The sequence below is a fragment of the Macaca nemestrina genome, chromosome 4 (assembly GCF_043159975.1).
Source record: "Macaca nemestrina isolate mMacNem1 chromosome 4, mMacNem.hap1, whole genome shotgun sequence".
Taxonomy (NCBI): Eukaryota; Metazoa; Chordata; class Mammalia; order Primates; family Cercopithecidae; genus Macaca; species Macaca nemestrina.
This window is the reverse complement of record NC_092128.1, coordinates 152941819-152959237: the sequence shown is the minus strand read 5'-3', so window position 1 is coordinate 152959237 and position 17419 is coordinate 152941819. Positions and strand designations below refer to the sequence as shown.

General features: G+C 39.4%; 1 protein-coding gene across 9 annotated transcripts in view; it reads left to right on the top strand.

Moving 5' to 3' along the window:
• The window catches only part of LOC105483388 (sidekick cell adhesion molecule 1), a 960109-nt gene that overhangs the window by 117939 nt on the left and 824751 nt on the right, over positions 1-17419 (top strand). For 2 of the 9 annotated variants that reach the window (XM_071095421.1, XM_071095419.1), the window contains exon 2: positions 15542-15807. The exons of 6 other annotated variants lie outside the window; for them this stretch is intronic. In XM_071095421.1, coding sequence (XP_070951522.1) covers positions 15759-15807 — 49 coding nt within the window. In that variant the 5' untranslated portion in view covers positions 15542-15758. Of the gene's footprint in view, positions 1-6233; positions 15808-17419 lie in introns of those variants that run through there. One more of the 9 variants, XM_071095420.1, reaches the window with a different exon arrangement.

The window sequence follows — 17419 nt, the reverse complement described above, 5'->3', positions numbered from 1 at the left end:
CAATGGGTAGTGAACAGAATGGAATATTCACTTCACTACAGATAATCACAGGCAGGTGGTACAGAGCACTATGCTCCAGAAAAAGCAAAGAGGAGCCTAGAAATTTCTGATCACTGCATATCACTCAGCCAAAAGTGCAGTCATTTGCTTAAAAAAAGACCAGTGGCATCAAAAAAATATGTATTATTTCATCTCTCTGCTCTACAGGACTCGAAACATAGCCTTAAATGACTAACTCTTCACATGAGCATGACATAACTTGGAAATCTTCCTATAATGGAAGTGGCCTTGTGAAGACATTTATTGTTAAGATTTTCCAGGGTGTATTTTGGGAGGTGCTATAGGCAGATACATAGGCGATACTGTACATAGTCCAGGATGTTCTACTTCTGAAAATTAACAATAATTACAAATACACTCAAGAACTTGGGGCAAGTTAACTGTTCTCAGCACTTTATATGTACAGTTGTCCCTCAGTGTACACCGGGACCACCCCCACCCCTCGCCTATACTCAAATCTGCACATACTCAGTCTTACAGTCAGCCTTGAAGAACCCATGTATGTAAAAAGAGGGTATCTCTAGACAATGAGGTAGCTTTCTGTTGGCTCTTGTAGGGACCATGTTCTTGTGGACTTGACAAAGAATGTTGTATCAAAAGTCATAACTCCTTTTTCCTGATTTAAAGATGACATTTACATGGTTTTTGTGTCCGATGAATATGGTATTTTTGATCTGCATTTGGTTGAAATGCATTTGACCTGCTCAGTTGAAGCCTGTGTTGTTCAAGGGTCAAACTGTATTATTTAATCCTTGCAGCAAATCCTGTGAGGAAGCAGTCCTTATTCCTTTTACAGAGCAGGAACCTGAAGCTCACAGAGCTTAAGGACTTTGCCTGAAGTGGCAGAACTGGCATTTGAACCTAGGCATTCTGGCTTCAGAATCCATGTTCTTCCCTTTTAGGTTATGCTGCATCTCTGTGGCCACTTGATGATAAAGTCAGTAATTGGGATCCACTGTTGCTCCCTCTTGTGCATCTGCCCTTGTGCTCATGTTCTCCTCTGTGACACTAGAGCACCTGCCTGCTCCTTCACCTGCAGTGAGCGTCTGGGGATACGTCAGCACAGAGGTGCTTTCTCCCACCCGGCAGGTCGACAGGGGATTGCTGTTGGGAAAGTATCGAGTGCTCTGGACACCACGGTCTGTTCTGTAGGATTCTTCTGTAGCAGGAGCTTTGTCATGGACTCAGTTGCCTTTTGAATGCTGGTCAGGTATCCTAGTCATCTTTCACAGCATCGATCATATAGGAAAATATGTTTCTAGTTCTGACAACTGAATTACATGTACACTTTTGGAACATAATCTGCTTTTAGGTTGAGAACTACCTGTGTATTCATCAAGTACTAAAGTTCCCAGTGTTCAAGAAATGCCCTAAGCTATTAACAGAGAATTAACAGCTTTCTCTAAATAACAAAACTAGGCTTAATATGGCCTAGTATTAATCCCTACCTAGAAGTTTCACAATCAAAAGGGCAAAATGTGGAAAAGCAAAGATAAATAAGTAAAATTGGAAAATATGCAAAGCCATTAGAGATGTACCAATGCTTCAGAAGTAGGTAATAATGAGAAATGCACCCAACCTCTGTGACTGTGAAACATGCCACCCAAGCTTTGGGTTTTTGGAATCTTTCTCTGGCACTTGAATCTCCTTGTCAGTGGCAAACTGGAGAGCCTTCCATACTTCTGTGCAAAGAAAAGCATACCCTAGAGCAAAAACAAAATAAAATGCTGTTTAATATTCAATTTGGTGTCCTTTGGATTTAAAAGTTGTAGTGATACTATTATAGTAGGATTAACAGTATTGTCACATTAGCATTGAATTTTTCCCAGTTATTTTTGACTTGGTGAATTTGAAAGTGTTGTTTAACAGAAAAGATTTTAAAAGGTTAGATGCAATAGGATTTATTTTGCACAGTTTGATGGATTGCTAGCAGCAGGGAAACTACAACTCAGATGGTTTCAACACCTTTCTGTTCTTGGATTTTTCCTTTCTCACAAATTTTTCTTTGAGAGCAGTAATCATTTTACTGTATCTGAAAGAGATACCTAAGTATCTAGGTATCTAGTTAGGTGCTAATGAACTCCTCCTGCCCATTTTTTAATCGTTTGCTTTATCGTACCTCTAAGTAGTCTTGTTAATCTTTTGGGGGAGGGGATAAAGAAAGATTTTTACTTAATTTTGGGATTTACTTTGTCTTTTACAGAGCTTGGTATGCGGTTCAACAGTAAGTAGGATTATAGCAAGTTGTTATTTTAGAGAAAGTAAATGTTATCTCATTATATTCCTTTTAACATAAAGAGAATCTTTATGGAAGAATTTGTGATGTCTCAAGAACATTTTTAAAAATTTCATTTTATTTTAAGTTTCAGGATACATGCGCAGGATGTGCAGGGTTGTTACATAGATAAACATGTACAGAGGTGAGAAAGGCCCACCTGTGTCCCGTTTGAAGGTCTTCAGGGTTCTTTGGGGCCCGAGGTGCCAATGGGTCATGTTTGGTTAGAAGGTGATAATCTACAGAATTCTACAGATTCCAGATACTATGGACCTATTCCATATGGACTAATAAGAGGACGAATCTTCTTTAAGATTTGGCCTCTGAGTGATTTTGGATTTTTACGTGCCAGCCCTAATGGCCACAGATTTTCTGATGATTAGTAATCATTTATTCTTTTGACTTGATTATTGTCTCCTTTTCATGTGAATTTATTACTCCCGTTGAAACCATGTACTAATAAACTATTTGCTATTCAAAAAAAGAAAAAAAAAAGAAAAAAAAAAAACATGTACAGATTAACCTGTTACCAAGTATTAAACCCCACATGCATTAGCTGTTTATCCTGATACTCTCCCTCCCTCCACGCCTCCGCGATAGCCCCTGGTGTGTGTTGTTCCCCTCCCCTGTGTCCATGTAAAAACAGTTCTTTTTAAAGCTTAGTACTTGGATTTGTTTGATTGTTGTACTGTTTAGTGGCTTTCTTGAGAAAGAGTAAATTAAAGCTTTTATCAATTTTTTTTTTTTTTTTTAACAGCAAATCAGCACTCTCCTTTTTTTTTTTTTTTTTTTTTTTTGGTGGCCCAGGCTGGAGTGCAGGGGCATGATCTTGTCTCGCTGCAACCTTTGCCTCCTGGGTTCAAATGATTCTCCTGCCTGAGTCTCCCAAGCAGCTGGGACTACAAATGTGTGCCACCACACCCAGCTAATTTTTGTAATTTTAGTAGAGACAGGGTTTCACCATGTTGGCCAGGCTGGTCTCGAACTCCTGATCTCCAGTGACCCGCCCACCCTCCTCTGTCTCCCAAAGTGGTGGGATTACAGGTGTGAGCAACCGAGCCTGGCCTGCACTCTCTTTTTTTTTGAGACAGAGTCTCGCTCTGTCGCCCAGGCTGGAGTGCAGTGGCCGGATCTCAGCTCACTGCAAGCTCCGCCTCCCGGGTTCACGCCATTCTCCTGCCTCAGCCTCCCGAGTAGCTGGGACTACAGGCACCCGCCACCTTGCCCGGCTAGTTTTTTTGTATTTTTTAGTAGAGACGGGGTTTCACTGTGTTAGCAAGGATGGTCTCGATCTCCTGACCTCGTGATCCGCCCGTCTTGGCCTCCCAAAGTGCTGGGATTACAGGCTTGAGCCACCGCGCCCGGCTGGACTCTCACTTCTAGTTATCAGTGTTAAATTTATTATTTGTCACTAAATAATTGTGATGTTCATAATTATCAAAGCCTTTTAAACCTGCATTTTTATAATTTTTGCTACTTGCTGATAGAAAACCTTTTGACTTAAATATCTCGTGAATATTTTCTAAGTTTTAGATTGACATTAGTTTTGATATGTAAGGTTCAGTTTTCAGTATTGAGCTGCTGTCTGTAAACTAATTGTATTTTGAAGTGAAATTAGTGGAGAATGGACAGTTTTCTACACTGCATGAGTGTCTACAGCTAGAGAGTATCTCTAGGGAGTGAGGTAGCTTTCTGTTAGCTCTTGGATGGGATCATGTTTTTTGGGCTTGACAATGGATGTTATGTCAAAAGTCATAACTCCTCTGATTTAAAGATGACATTTAGAGTACTGTAGGTTTGTGAGAACCTGCTCTAAACCTCAAATAACAGAGCTGCTGCCAGGGCTGCTGCCTTCCTTCCTGGTTTCTGGGTGCTTGAGACTCTTGGAAAGTGGGCCAGGTACGGTGACTCCCATCTGTAATACCAGCACTTTGGGAGGCTGAGGTGGGCATATAGCTTCAGTCCAGGAGTTGTGAGATTCTTGAAATGTAAAGCATAGTTGATGAGTGGGGGAATTAAATAGCAGACCGGATGTTGCCCAAAATAAAATAAGAAATTAGAAGATATGAGGCCTTAACAACAACAGCAAAAATGAGATGTATCTATCTATAATAAGATTTCTGAATGTCATAATACAGAGAAAATTCTGTATCTAATTAGAATAAAACTTGCTACCTTCAAGTGGAATGAATCAAATGCAATCATTCTATACCCAACCAAACTACTTTTGCATAGGTGGTCAAAGGATCAATATTTAAAAACTGCTATTATTCTCACTTCGAATTCTTTCAGAAAAAAAAATTAGAAAATACTTAAGGCAGTGGTGAATTCAAGAGTGAAAAACCCATAGGAAAGAACATATGGCTTATGTGTACGTTGTAACTTGAGTCAAATCTAAATAAAAGTTAATGGGTTGGAAGCTAAGTGGATTCATTGACATGAAAAGTACTATAGAATATAACTAATATTTCTTAATACTGGAAGTCCTTTTGAAAAATCAAATTATTTCTGGGTGTGGTGGCTCATGCCTATAACCCTAGTAACTTGGGAGGCTGAGGGAGGAGGATTGCTTGAGCTTAGAAGTTTGAGACCAGCTTGGGCAACATAGCAAGACCCCATCACACACACCCAGAAAACATCAAATTATTTCTTTCTGTAGCTCTGAGTTTATATGCATATCTAATGAAATGAATGAAAACCCTACTCTGGCAACACAGGAGTTGGGCTGGGGATAAAAGGTGGGGGAAAAGTGGGGGTACTTAGGATGAGGGAGAGGAAATGATACAAACATGATAGACTATTAATTCCTGGGAAAAAATACCAGAAACAACTGATCTGATATTCAGAAGTAATCATAAAAATAGATACCATTTAGTGAATGTTGCAATGCCTTTGCTAAGTACCTAATATTGTTACCTCATTTTACCCTGTATATTATCAGAGATATTAATGGGGTGGCTAATTTATATATCTGCCAAATGTGTAATGAACACTCATTAACATTATAGATATGTTAATTTAAAAATGTATCTGTGTCCTTTTAAAAATATTTCCTTTTCACTCTTAAAGTCTAGGGAATAATCCTAACCAATAAGGAGCTGCAGGAAACTATTGTAAATCCGGGTTGTAAAGAGAAAATAGATTGGTTGGTGAGAACTGTCACCTTTTCCATAAGATAATTTAAGCACAAATGATTCCAACAATTTACATTTTTTATTGTGGCCAATATAGTTGACTTGGTTTAAATCAGACAGGAGAGAAGAGGAAAATTTTTATTGATTAACCAGGCCCTGAATTTTCTGTCTTAGGAGGAGGAAATTATGTAGTTAAATTGTATGATTCCTGTCAAAAGAACAATGAACTTTTGAGCAGATTGGCTAAGCAGAGAGAATACAGAGCAGGGCTAATGGAATCTTCATCAAAGAGAATTTCTTGGGATAAGCAGGTTTCTATGCTTTTATAAGACAGATTTGTTTTGGGCAGTGAGAATATTCGGGAATGAGGTTAATCGATAAAGAACCTGAGTTGTGTTTTAGTCATGGAAGCAATGGCTTTTTTTTTCCCCCCCGGTTTTTCTATAAAAAGTATCCTGGCCGGGCGCGGTGGCTCAAGCCTGTAATCCCAGCACTTTGGGAGGCCGAGGCAGGCGGATCACGAGGTCAGGAGATCGAGACCATCCTGGCTAACACAGTGAAACCCTGTCTCTACTAAAAAATACAAAAACTAGCCGGGTGAGGTGGTGAGTGCCTGTAGTCCCAGCTGCAGGCTCCGCCTACCTGGGAGGCAGAGCTTGCAGTGAGCCGAGATCCGGCCACTGCACTCCAGCCTGGGCGACAGAGCGAGACTCCGTCTCAAAAAAAAAAAAAAAAAAAAGGATCCTAAATATAAAGGAGATATATTTCCAGGTAGGACTGTACTATGTAACTCAGTAGTCTGTAAACTGATTTTTGTTTTGCTTTTGCTTTTGATTCTGAATGGATTAGGAAAATTCCTTCCAGAGACCAGAAGATCAGACACCATATCAGTTTCTCTGCTGTGAAAATTATAATTCAACCTTGTAAAATTTTTCTAATGTTGCATCCTCTGTAAATAACAGAGTGAAAATAAGTCAAACCATTTGTTTTTTCCCTCTGAATGTTCTGAACATTAAACAAATGGTTCTTGGCAAATACATACTAATTTTTTCTTTTTTTTTTGAGATGAGTCTCTATCACCCAGACTGGAGTGCAGTGGTACAATCTTGGCTCACTACAACCTCTGCCTTCCAGGTTCAAGTGATCCTCCTCCCTCAACCTCCCAAATAGCTGGGACTACAGGTGCGTGTCACCACTCCTAGCTAATTTTTGTATTTTTAGTAGAGACGGGGTTTCACCATGTTGGCCAGGCTGGTCTCGAACTCCTGACCTCAGGTGATCGGCTTGCCTAAGTGCTGGGATTATAGGTGTGAGCCACCATGCCCGGCCATACTAATTTAATTTTTGGAATGTTGTTTTATAGCTCATTTTGAACAAAATTGTAAGAAGATTATTTTGTGCCGCTATGTGTGATAATCACAGTAGCTTGATGTAGATATTTGGTATCTTTTTAGAATGCTTACGTTTAGATAAATCTTTTCTTTGGAAATATATTCCTAAAACATTTAAGCCTAGTGATGCCACCCTCAAATATAAGGATTTTATGAACTATGTAGGGTGATTCAGGAAATCTTTTCACACTGATATAAACAGGAGACTTCAATATTATTGTGGGAAGAAAAATGAGAAATTTGAAGATACAGCTCTTATAAATCTTGCTGCATCAATTTGTTTTCTGCTGATTGACTGATGCACAGTTTAGTTTTCAAAGAATTTCTCTTCAAAAATATTAGCTGGGCACAGTGTTCACACCTGTAATCCCAGCACTTTGGGAGGCGGAGGTAGGAGGATCTCTTGAGGCTGGGAGTTCGAGACCAGCCTGGGCAATGTAAGGAGACTCCATCTCTACAAAAAATAAAAAATTAGCCAGGCGTGGTGGCGTGCACCTCTAGTCCTAGCTACTTGGGAGACTGAGGCATGAGGATCCCTTGAGCCCAGGAGGTCAAGGCTGCAGTGAGCTATGATAGCACTACTGTACTCCAGCCTTGGTGACAGAGCAAGACCCTGTCTCAAAAAACAAAAAATATTTTTTATCCTTGGAAAAATAAAACCTAAAATATCTAAGAAGAGCAGCACAATATATATATTTTTTTAAGTAGCAGGACTGACCAAAGCCGTTTCTAGCCAAATAAATTATTTATTAATCAATATCATTACTATATTCTCTATGTGGATAAGTATTCAAATCTTGAGGCCTATGTTTTTTCAAACTTGAGAGTCATACAATTGTCAGCTTTTTTTTTTTTTTTTTTTTAAGTAGTAGACAAATTGTTAGAACTACAAAACTAAAAATTACCTTCTGTTTTTCTTCCCTATAAGCTACTGTTGAAGTGAAGTGAACTCAGGGAGACAGGCCTGTTGTTCTCCTCCTATGGCACTGATTTACGCTTTTACAGAAGGGAAATTTATGGTCCTTATCTGTTGAGGACTTTTATGAATGACTGGTATAAATCAAGAATTGAATGAATATTTTTCCCTTTAAGCATAAATCTATGATTGGGAGATTGATTTCTGAGTAACTCTTTGGTAACCCATTTAAATTGTCATCTACCAATTTTCTGTGTTTTGGCATAAACTGAATAACTAAAATATAACTTAATGCCAGCATGATAGATTTGTTTTTCTTCTATGGATAGTTTTAGAATTCATCTAGACTTCTCATAGACCTCGATAAATAACTCAGCAGTCAGAATGGAAAACAAATTTATATAGTGGAAATCTCATTAATGGGAATGAACAATACAACTATATTCAAGTTTTAGGCAGCAGAAGGAAAATGATAGAAATGTATCTGTTTAACTTTAAAGATTCTTATGATAAAATTGATCATTAATTAGAGAAGATAAGTATAAAAAGCCAGTCCTTTCTGGGACATTTGAAGACTAACAGCTTTTTCTAGAAAGTTCTGGGAAAGTATGTGAAAAAAGCTAGCCATTATGATCCTTTACCTACACTTCCTTAAGAGGCTTTCCCTCAGCAAGGTGTGCTTTCTAAAAACAAAAGATAAGAGACAATAGGAGCCCATATAGGGTGGAAAGCTAGAAATCAGGTGGGTTAAAAATAATTTCATCTACACTGTCTTCCCCTTCTCAAAAGATTTTTAATCTGTAAATGGCAACTTATACATGGAAGGGTTATAAAATACATAAAATTATTTTTCTTCTCAGATATATGGCGTGTTCTTTATCTTCCCCTTGTTCCAAGTAATTATTTACTTAAACGGTAAACAACATGGAAGGCAGGTTGGTCAGGAGATAAGCAGTTGATCCCGTGTTTTTTGAAGAGAACTTTTTTGATGGTAGGAAGAGAAGGACAGTGCTGGTCCTGTAGTGCAGTCATGTAGTAGTGTTTGCTGTGGGACAAAAGGAAGGATCAGACTGGCAGGAAGGGACTGCAGCATGGAAGGGCGCTAAGTGCGTCACTGAGTGATAAGGGTGTTAAGTGCAGGATGGCCCACTGGATGGGTAGGGTGAGAGTGGGTTCAGGTTGTAGCTGTGGAATTGGACAGGGCTGGGCTTGTTCTAGCAGCACCATTTACTAGCTGTGCCACCCTACGCAAGTCACCTTCTCTGCTCCTCATTTCCCTTCTCTTTAAACAGTGATAATAAGAGAAGCTACCTTCTGAGGTTGTTAGGATTAACTGAGCTGGTATGTAGATGTAAAGCCCATAGGACAGTACCTAGCACATTGCATCCAACAAGTGTCAGCAAAATATTACCCTAGCCAGTCACCTGTAGCCATTATCAACATCTGTCTCCAGTTAGTCACCACCTTTGGTCAATCCCACATTTAAATATTTCTTAAAGATGATTTATCTTCTCTGCCCTCATGGCCATAGCCTTAGTGTAGAGACTTTTTAACTCTCAAATAAATTAATTCAGTTTATTCTTTTAGACAAATTTTGCTAAAATCCATCGTGCAGAATATGACCTGTTAATTTTCTAAAACGCAGATCTTGCCCTGCCACTCTCCTTAAATCCCTGTCGTGGTTTTCTGTCATCCTTAAGGAATTTATAATTAACTTTCAGCATTAAAGGCGTGCAGAGTTCTTCAGAAGTTAGCCCTTGCTTGCCTTCCATCCTCATCCCTCAACAGATACTTTATGAACATCATATATTCTAATCCTTACTATACCTTTCCAAAAAGCAGTCCTCATTTTGCACAGTAGTGCAGGACTGGAAAAGTGATGATGCAAGCTGAACTACACAAAACAATCTTAATAATAGTGGGAACAACTCGAGTGTTCCCATGACCTTTGAATGTTTTTGTTAAAACATTAAAAATTCTCTTGTGAGTTACAAATGTGTACGGAAATGAAAAAACTGGTATTGATTTAGTATACTGTAATGTAAAAGATTAGATGAAGGGCTCACACCTGTAATCCCAACACTTTGGGAGGCCGAGACGGTAGATGGCCTGAGGTCAGGAGTTCGAGACCAACTTAGCCAACACGGTGAAACCCTGTCTTTACTAAAAATACAAAAATTGGCTGGGCATGGTGGCAGGCACCTGTAAACCCAGCTACTTGGGAGGCTGGGTCAGGAGAATTGCTTGAACCCAGGAGAGAGAGGTTGCAGTGAGCTGAGATCGTGCCATTGCACTCCAGCCTGGGTGACAAGAGCGAAACTCAATCTCCAAAAAAATAAAAATAAAAATAAATAAAATTAGAAGAATTGAGAATTAAAAACTTATCAAGAGTAGTTGGAACAGTGCCTGTCTTCTTCATCTTGTCATACAATATAAGTCGGGCCTAGCATCTTTTCTATGCCTTGGTGAATTTCCATACTCCTTTCTAAGTTTGGATCAGTTTCCCATATTTCATCCTTTGTGCTTTCAGTGAGTTCCATTAATGTGAAGTTGTTTTGCTGGCATCACTTCCTCTGGGACGTCTTCATTCTTTTGCTAATTTATGTGAAGCTGACTTCACCAACTGCCTGTGGCTGCACATCCAGTGTCTCTTAGATGTCCTTCGTGTCTCTTAGATGTCATTCCCATAGTCAGCTATTTCTTCTCTAAACGTCATTTATGTTTGATTCAAATTTCACTTTGAGTTTACCAGTGTTTCATTGCTGCACTTTCATCTTTGCTGCCCACTTCCCTCTTTGGATTACCCATTTTTGTAAAATGTCAAGTGGGTTAATCACTGTGAGACATGGAGGCACCACAGCTATATGCTTTGCTGTCTGTGTATGAACTCAGATGCACAGTGACCAATCGCTGACAGACTTTGAGAGAAGTGACATGATTGGTCATGGATCATGATACACATCTGTTATTTACTCAGTGATTGGTGCACTGAAGAGCTAATGGTGAAGTTTCTTTTATGTAATTATGATTGATTAATTTACCATAGTAACTGACATTTGAGTCTTCTTATTGGCAGAATGATGTTGATTAAACTGTGGTAACTGAAATTTATGCATCTCAAAGCTGTGCAAAGCAAGGACTGCAAGTATGTTATCACCATTTTACAAAGTCTTAAAGGTTAAGTGGCTACATGCATCATATGGCCAAAAAGTGGCAGAATTACATTAACATAACTTTTTAAATATCTTTGATATTATAAGGCACAATCTGTCTCTTGATGCTTCTGTCAAACTAAATTCTTAGGGAGTTCAAATATAAATGGATTGTCTTCAGAAAAAGCTATCGGCGTATGTAATTAGGTCCATAGGCCTATAGGAACTCTGTCTGTGCTTAGCTTGGGCTGACCATGTAAGATTGCCAAGATTTGCATAAATATCCAATTATTGTAAGGAGCTACTGAAAGCTAGCAACACACCTGACCTTATTTGAGGTTATTTTTTGGAAAGAATCAAGAGTCCTCAGCCTTGGAGTGAAGAAAGGACCAGCCCAGAACAAATAAAAAAATCCCTGAAAAGGAAAGGAACATCCCATAGTCAAGTGGAGAAAACTGGTCTAAATAGTTAGCAGTGGAGATATTGAGATATCTGGTTAGGATGAGAGATCAGCAGCAGTGGGTAGGGATGTTAATGACTGAACCTTAAGCTTCAGGGATTCAGGAATAAGTTCAATTAGTTCTTTTAGGAATAAGTTCAGTCTCTGCTCAATTCATCTGGCCAGCTGGTAGTCAGAGTCCACACTAAGTAGTCAAATTTGAGTGAATGTGTTGTAAGATACAGTCCAGCTTCTACAATAATGAGAAGGCTCAGTTTGGAGCATCTGAAATTGTACAGGGTAAAAGAGAACTGAGATACAGAAATGGACTAAAATAATATTCAGTTGTGGATCGATGAAGGCTGAGAAAAAAATAAGTTTAAAGAAAAGGAGGCTTTTTAAGTGCCTCTGAAATGCCAGGTCTTCTAGATTACTTTTACTTATTAATAATGTAATTCTTGTAAACATCTTGTTAGTAGGTGTTATAGTTGTTATTTAGAACTTTTCTGAGGTTATAGAGCTAGTAAGTAATAGAGTTGGGATTTTTTGTTGTTGTTGTTAATCCAGGCCCTTTTAAATATATAACTCCTAAGTGAAAGATACCAGACTCAAACATCATGAAAAGAAAGTTATTTGGGGAGTGCATCTCTCGTTTTTGATCTTGCAAATCGTGTTGTATGGACCTTGGAATGTAATTTTCTGTAGAAATGTTTGAAAATGAATTTGATACATACCCAGTCCACACTGCAAAAGCCTATTTTTTTAATTTTTATTTTTTTGTCAGGGTCTTGCTCTGTCACCCAGGCTGTAGGGCAGTGGCACAATTTCAGTTTACTGCAGCTTCGACCTCCTGGGGCTCAAGCAATCCTCCCGCCTCAGCCTCCTGAGTAGCTGGGATTACAGGTGTGCGACACCATGTCTGACTTTTTTTTTTTTTTAAATAGAGACAGGTCTCACTGTGTTGCCCAGGCTGGTGTTAAGCCCTGGGCTCAAGCAATCCTCCTACTTTGGCCTCCCAATGAGCTGGGATTACAGGCATGAGCCACCGTGACAGATAAAGAGACACATGTAGAGACTCATAGAGATGTGCATGTAAAATAGGCCCCAAAGCCTATTTTACATGCATATCTGTGTCTCTATCTGTATATACATCTCTTTCTGTACTATGTAAAATACATGGAGTCACTGTGTGATGTATTACATTTCAAGTGCCAACTTGGGAATGGTGGAACTCTGCCTCTCACCTTGAGGACAGCCCTTCTTTGCAGCACAGTTGATGACTAGGAGGACAGGAGGCCTGTGTTTACATCTATGCAGGAATGGCATTTGCCTTCATCTCCACATGCTCCTAGAGAAGGAGCCATTTCAGCAAGTCAGTTCTCACGTATTCTAAATTTGGTAATAAAAGGACTTGATGCACTCTAGGTGCAGTTTCTCTGACCATATCAATGTTCTTAAATTTTTTTTGAGGGGAGGGGACTGTGTCCTAATTAGTAATTAAGGTTATTTTGATAGCAAGTGTTAGAAAAATGCTAATTCCAGGACTACAAGGGTATTTCACATTCTGAATTCCAGGTCTCCCAAGGGACCAGGGGCTGGAACTGCACTAGATACTACTCAGAAGCTTTGTCTGCCTCATCTGTCTCTGCTTTTACCTCTCTGACCTAGAGGTCACTTGAAACAAGCTTCCTCCTGCTCATCAGCTTCATTCCTCTCTTTCCGATGACTGTCTTTCTCTAGCCATCTGAGCCTCCTGTCCTATGTGACAGTCTCAGCTCATGTTTTTCCATCCCCTCAGTTTCAAGAGCGTGTCTGAGACCTGATTCCAGAATCCCAAAAGGCAGAGTGACGTTGACTGACCCAGCTGGAGTTAGTTAGGTATCCGTGGCTTATTAGGAATCTATCACTAGTACAATTGTCTGCTGCCCTGGGGTCCAAATCCTGCCTGTGCACTACCTGCTAGGGCCCATGCCTCTGTTGGATGGAATGGAGCAAGGATAGGGGCTGCCTGTAGAGCTGTGTCACTCACTCATATTCAGCTTTCCTGCCTCTGGCTCTCTGTCTTTTACCACTTTTTGTTTGTGTTTTGAGTGGAATCTTGCTCTGTTGCTCAGGGTGGAGCGCAGTGGCTAGATCTTCTTGGCTTACTACAACCTACGCCTCGCGGGTTCAAGTGATTCTCCTGCCTGAGCCTCCTGAGTAGCTGAGACTACAGGCGCGTGCCACCATGCCTGGCTAATTTTTGTATTTTTCGTAGAGACGGGGTTTCACCGTGTTGGCCAGGTTGGGCTCAAATTCCTGACCTCAAGTGATCCGTTTGCCTCAGCGTCCCAAAGTGCTGGGATTACAGGCATGAGGCACCACACCTGGCCTTTTACCACTTTTAAACTAAGGAAACAGTGATCACCACACATGCTCTGCTTCCAAACTATACTTTCACATCCAAAGTACCCCCAGATCATAAAGTGCTACCAGAGGTGTGATAGGAAGACTCGGGGAGACTTACTCGGAAAATGTGGGAGTTTTTTTTTTGTTTTTTTTTTAAAGCAAATTCATCTATTTTAATTAGCCAGAATCCTAATAGCCTGCTGATTTTTTTTTTAGATGATTACTCTGAAAACATATGCATTGGTGTGGTCTATGAGTGAGGCTCTTTTAGTCACATTCTCTGCTGCTTCATTGCAATGAAAAATACCAAAGGTGAATACCAAATCAATTTTTTTTGTACTGTACTTCTAAAGACAGTCCATGAAGTGGTGAATGGGAGAATCAAACTTTTATGGTAATCTTTTATTGTAATCTACTTTCAGTTCAGTCAGAGAAGCAGCATAGCCTGGTGGACTAAACGAGGATGGGGAGTTTGGAGCTCTGAGATACGATCTATTTTGCAACGACTAGTTTTGTGACCTTGAGAAAGGACGTTAACCTCTGTCTATGTCTTCATATGTAAAATGGGATCTACCTGATAGAAATATAGGTGCATTCAGATTTGAGCAAACTGAATAATAAGGTCTCACATAAATCAGGAGTGATTTTTTTAAATAGCCAAAGCCTGCGGTTTATAAAAAGATTCTCCCTAGAATTCCTTTAGGACCTAACCTTTTCTCAAGTGCTTAAACTGTGATTAACAAACATTAAATTATACATCCCAGTTTACAAAATATACCTGTTGAATAGAGTGAGACAAACGTGACTCTTTGTCTCATAGAATTATGACGAGAACTCAGTGAGTCTGTGTGAAATACTTCATAAACACAGCTTTGCAGGCTGAGATTAAAAAAAAAAATCCCCATACCTGGAGATTTTGGGGTGAACCTTTTCCAGGATAAGAATGACATTAGTGCCAGCTGTGCTGTATTTTGTCTATCGTGATGACATAGGTATCATCAAATTGGTCGTGGCATTGGGAGACTGGCACCATGTCATCCTGCCCCAGTCAAGAATGACTGTAGGCAGTTTCAGTTTATCTGTTGCTACTAGAATTTTGATGTAGCAGTGTCAAAAGGTTGATTTGTACTATGGAAATCTTATTCCTAGATGTGAATTCCCCAGGGGGCACAATATCCTAAAAGCTAACATGTAAACAAACTCCAAGGATTAACATAGTAGGAAGAAACAGTAGTTTGTTATATATTCATGTTGAATTTAGGTAACTATTTTAGTTATTTAAAAGATTACTACCAAAGGGAAGAAATATATTTTGCTAGGTTTTGCATAGAAAAACCTGTGTCTGGCTCGAGATAGTACTTGAATTTTAATAAGAACCCAGGTTTGCTGTCTTCCCAGTGTCGACTGTACCCTGCAGTGTCATGGGAGAGTGTTGGTTGATCGGTTGTGAAATAGATGGATACCCATGTTTAAATTGCTTTTCAAAGAGTCAGTTTCCCTCCACAAATATGGCAACAAAATTTTTTTATAATCCACAAATACAATTTTTCTCCATCTAAAAGAGATTTCTCCTAAACCAGCCTGAAAAATTGCTAAAAGGAATACTGCTACGCCACCTTTTCTAGGAAGAATTTCATGGCTGAGCCTCATTCTTGTACAGATTCATAGCATGTTGTTACTAACTTGTAAATATTCATTTACAGAAGAGAGTGACTAGAATCTTTGAATTCTTTTATATTGGTGTTGAAGTTTCTATCCAAGTTACACAGTTTTTCATTCATTTTAGAGGAAGATTTTCTCAAACAAGGATTCTTCGTGATTGCAAAACCTATCCCCAGAGATTCCAGTCAACATAATTCAAGCTGACCAGTGGATTCTAAGTGTGACAGTACAGTGTTCAGCAAGTCCAAGTGAAACCAGATGGAGGCCAGAGAATGTGCTTGGCTTCCCCCACATTATCTGGTTATCTGTCCCAACCCTCAGCTTCGGCCAGCTTCCGGTGAATGTTAAACCAGGCTGCTGTCATCTACATATGCTTTCACACTTCAAAAGGTGTGTGTTAGTTGATATTTGGTTTAGTCATTTCATCTCTTGAGAGGAGGGATTGGTTGAGGTAATTTTTATTTCCAGTAGTATTTTATTTTATTGGATGAAATTGGTTTTATTTTTTCTGCAGAAGAGGTAAGGAAGGTTCCCGGATTATTGTATTTGGTTGGTAAACTGTCCTCTATTTCTTTCTCTTTCTCTGTCTCCATCTCCTCCTTTTCCTCTTTCCCTATTTCTTCTTCTTCTTCCTTAGGTTTATATGAAATAGAAACAGTTTTCCAGCACAATGACTAAGTGAATCGCAACATTAAAGACTGGCTGGCCAAGAAATGATTAATCTTTATATGGCAGGCTTTAGGGACCAACATCGAATACAAACATGTTGGAAATCTTTTTGTCATTCCAGCTCAACTGATTCAGAAAAATTTTAAGAGCAATAGTCAGTGCTTGGAGGAAAAAATAATACTATCGTAAATTTGAGAAGCTCTCATCTTTAACATGGCTCTTGTATGTCACAAGTTTGACAACCTTACAGAGTACATGCATGCTGTGGTTGACTTCAGAAATGTGTGTTTTAGACAGTTTTACATTAAAGTTATTATATTATAAATATAATGATTTATTAATAAGTTTAGCTTTTGTTAGGATACTTTACATATAACTACCACAATGCATTAAGAAGGAAGTGTTAAGAATTTTCATCCCACAGATGTGATGATTTAAAGTAGTGTTCCATTTGTGCAGTTAATAGAAGGAAGTGCAACAATGAAACAGAAACAAGGCGAAATCTATTCATATGGGTCCATCTTATAACCTGTTCTTGCTGGTAACTTTGGCATATTTTGTGGTAATTTTTTTTTCCTTTCTTTTTGAAGACTCAGTAGCTGTACTACTCACTCTACCAGGCCAAAGAGCCAGCATGATGGAGAGAAGAGTAGGAACCCATGTTTTAAAATTCTTTTAATGCAGATAAACATGTCAACATGATTTTTCTTTAATCAGGAACCTGTAAGAGAATTTCCATCTTGTTTGCCTTGGTTTTGGTATATGAGGTGGACTTTTTACTTAAGTGCCCTCCCTGTTCATGTTTTGAGGCTATGTGCCCTAGCTATGCCTCTGTGGTTTATCCTGAGGAGGTTTGCACAGCTCGAGTGCCAACCACTTCTCTTGGAGAAGACGGAGTGTCATAACTACAGCTAACATTTATTGAGGATCCTGCATGTCTTTCATTTTAATCCTCACAGCTCCTTAAGTATTATCTCCATTTTGTAGATGGGGCATCTCTGGCTCAGGCTGAAAGATGTTAAGTAGCTCACCTAAGGTCATTTTGCCAGCTAAGTAACCAAACTGGGGTTCCAGCCCAAGCCAACTTCACCCTGTGTGGATGGTTTTAGCCAGTTCTCTCGATTTGCCTCCCCGTGAGGTGTGAGTTGTTGCCATCATTAACCCAGGCCCACCTGCTTTTGGGGTTCAGAGTTGGAACCATCTGCAGGGAAGTATAGATGAAATTATGGGGGGCGGGACAGAGCACACCCTAGTGGAGCCTCCCAAGACTCCTCATTGAGCCCAGAAAACTGAGATATGGGTTAGAATTGGCCCATTTCATCCCAATGTTTCT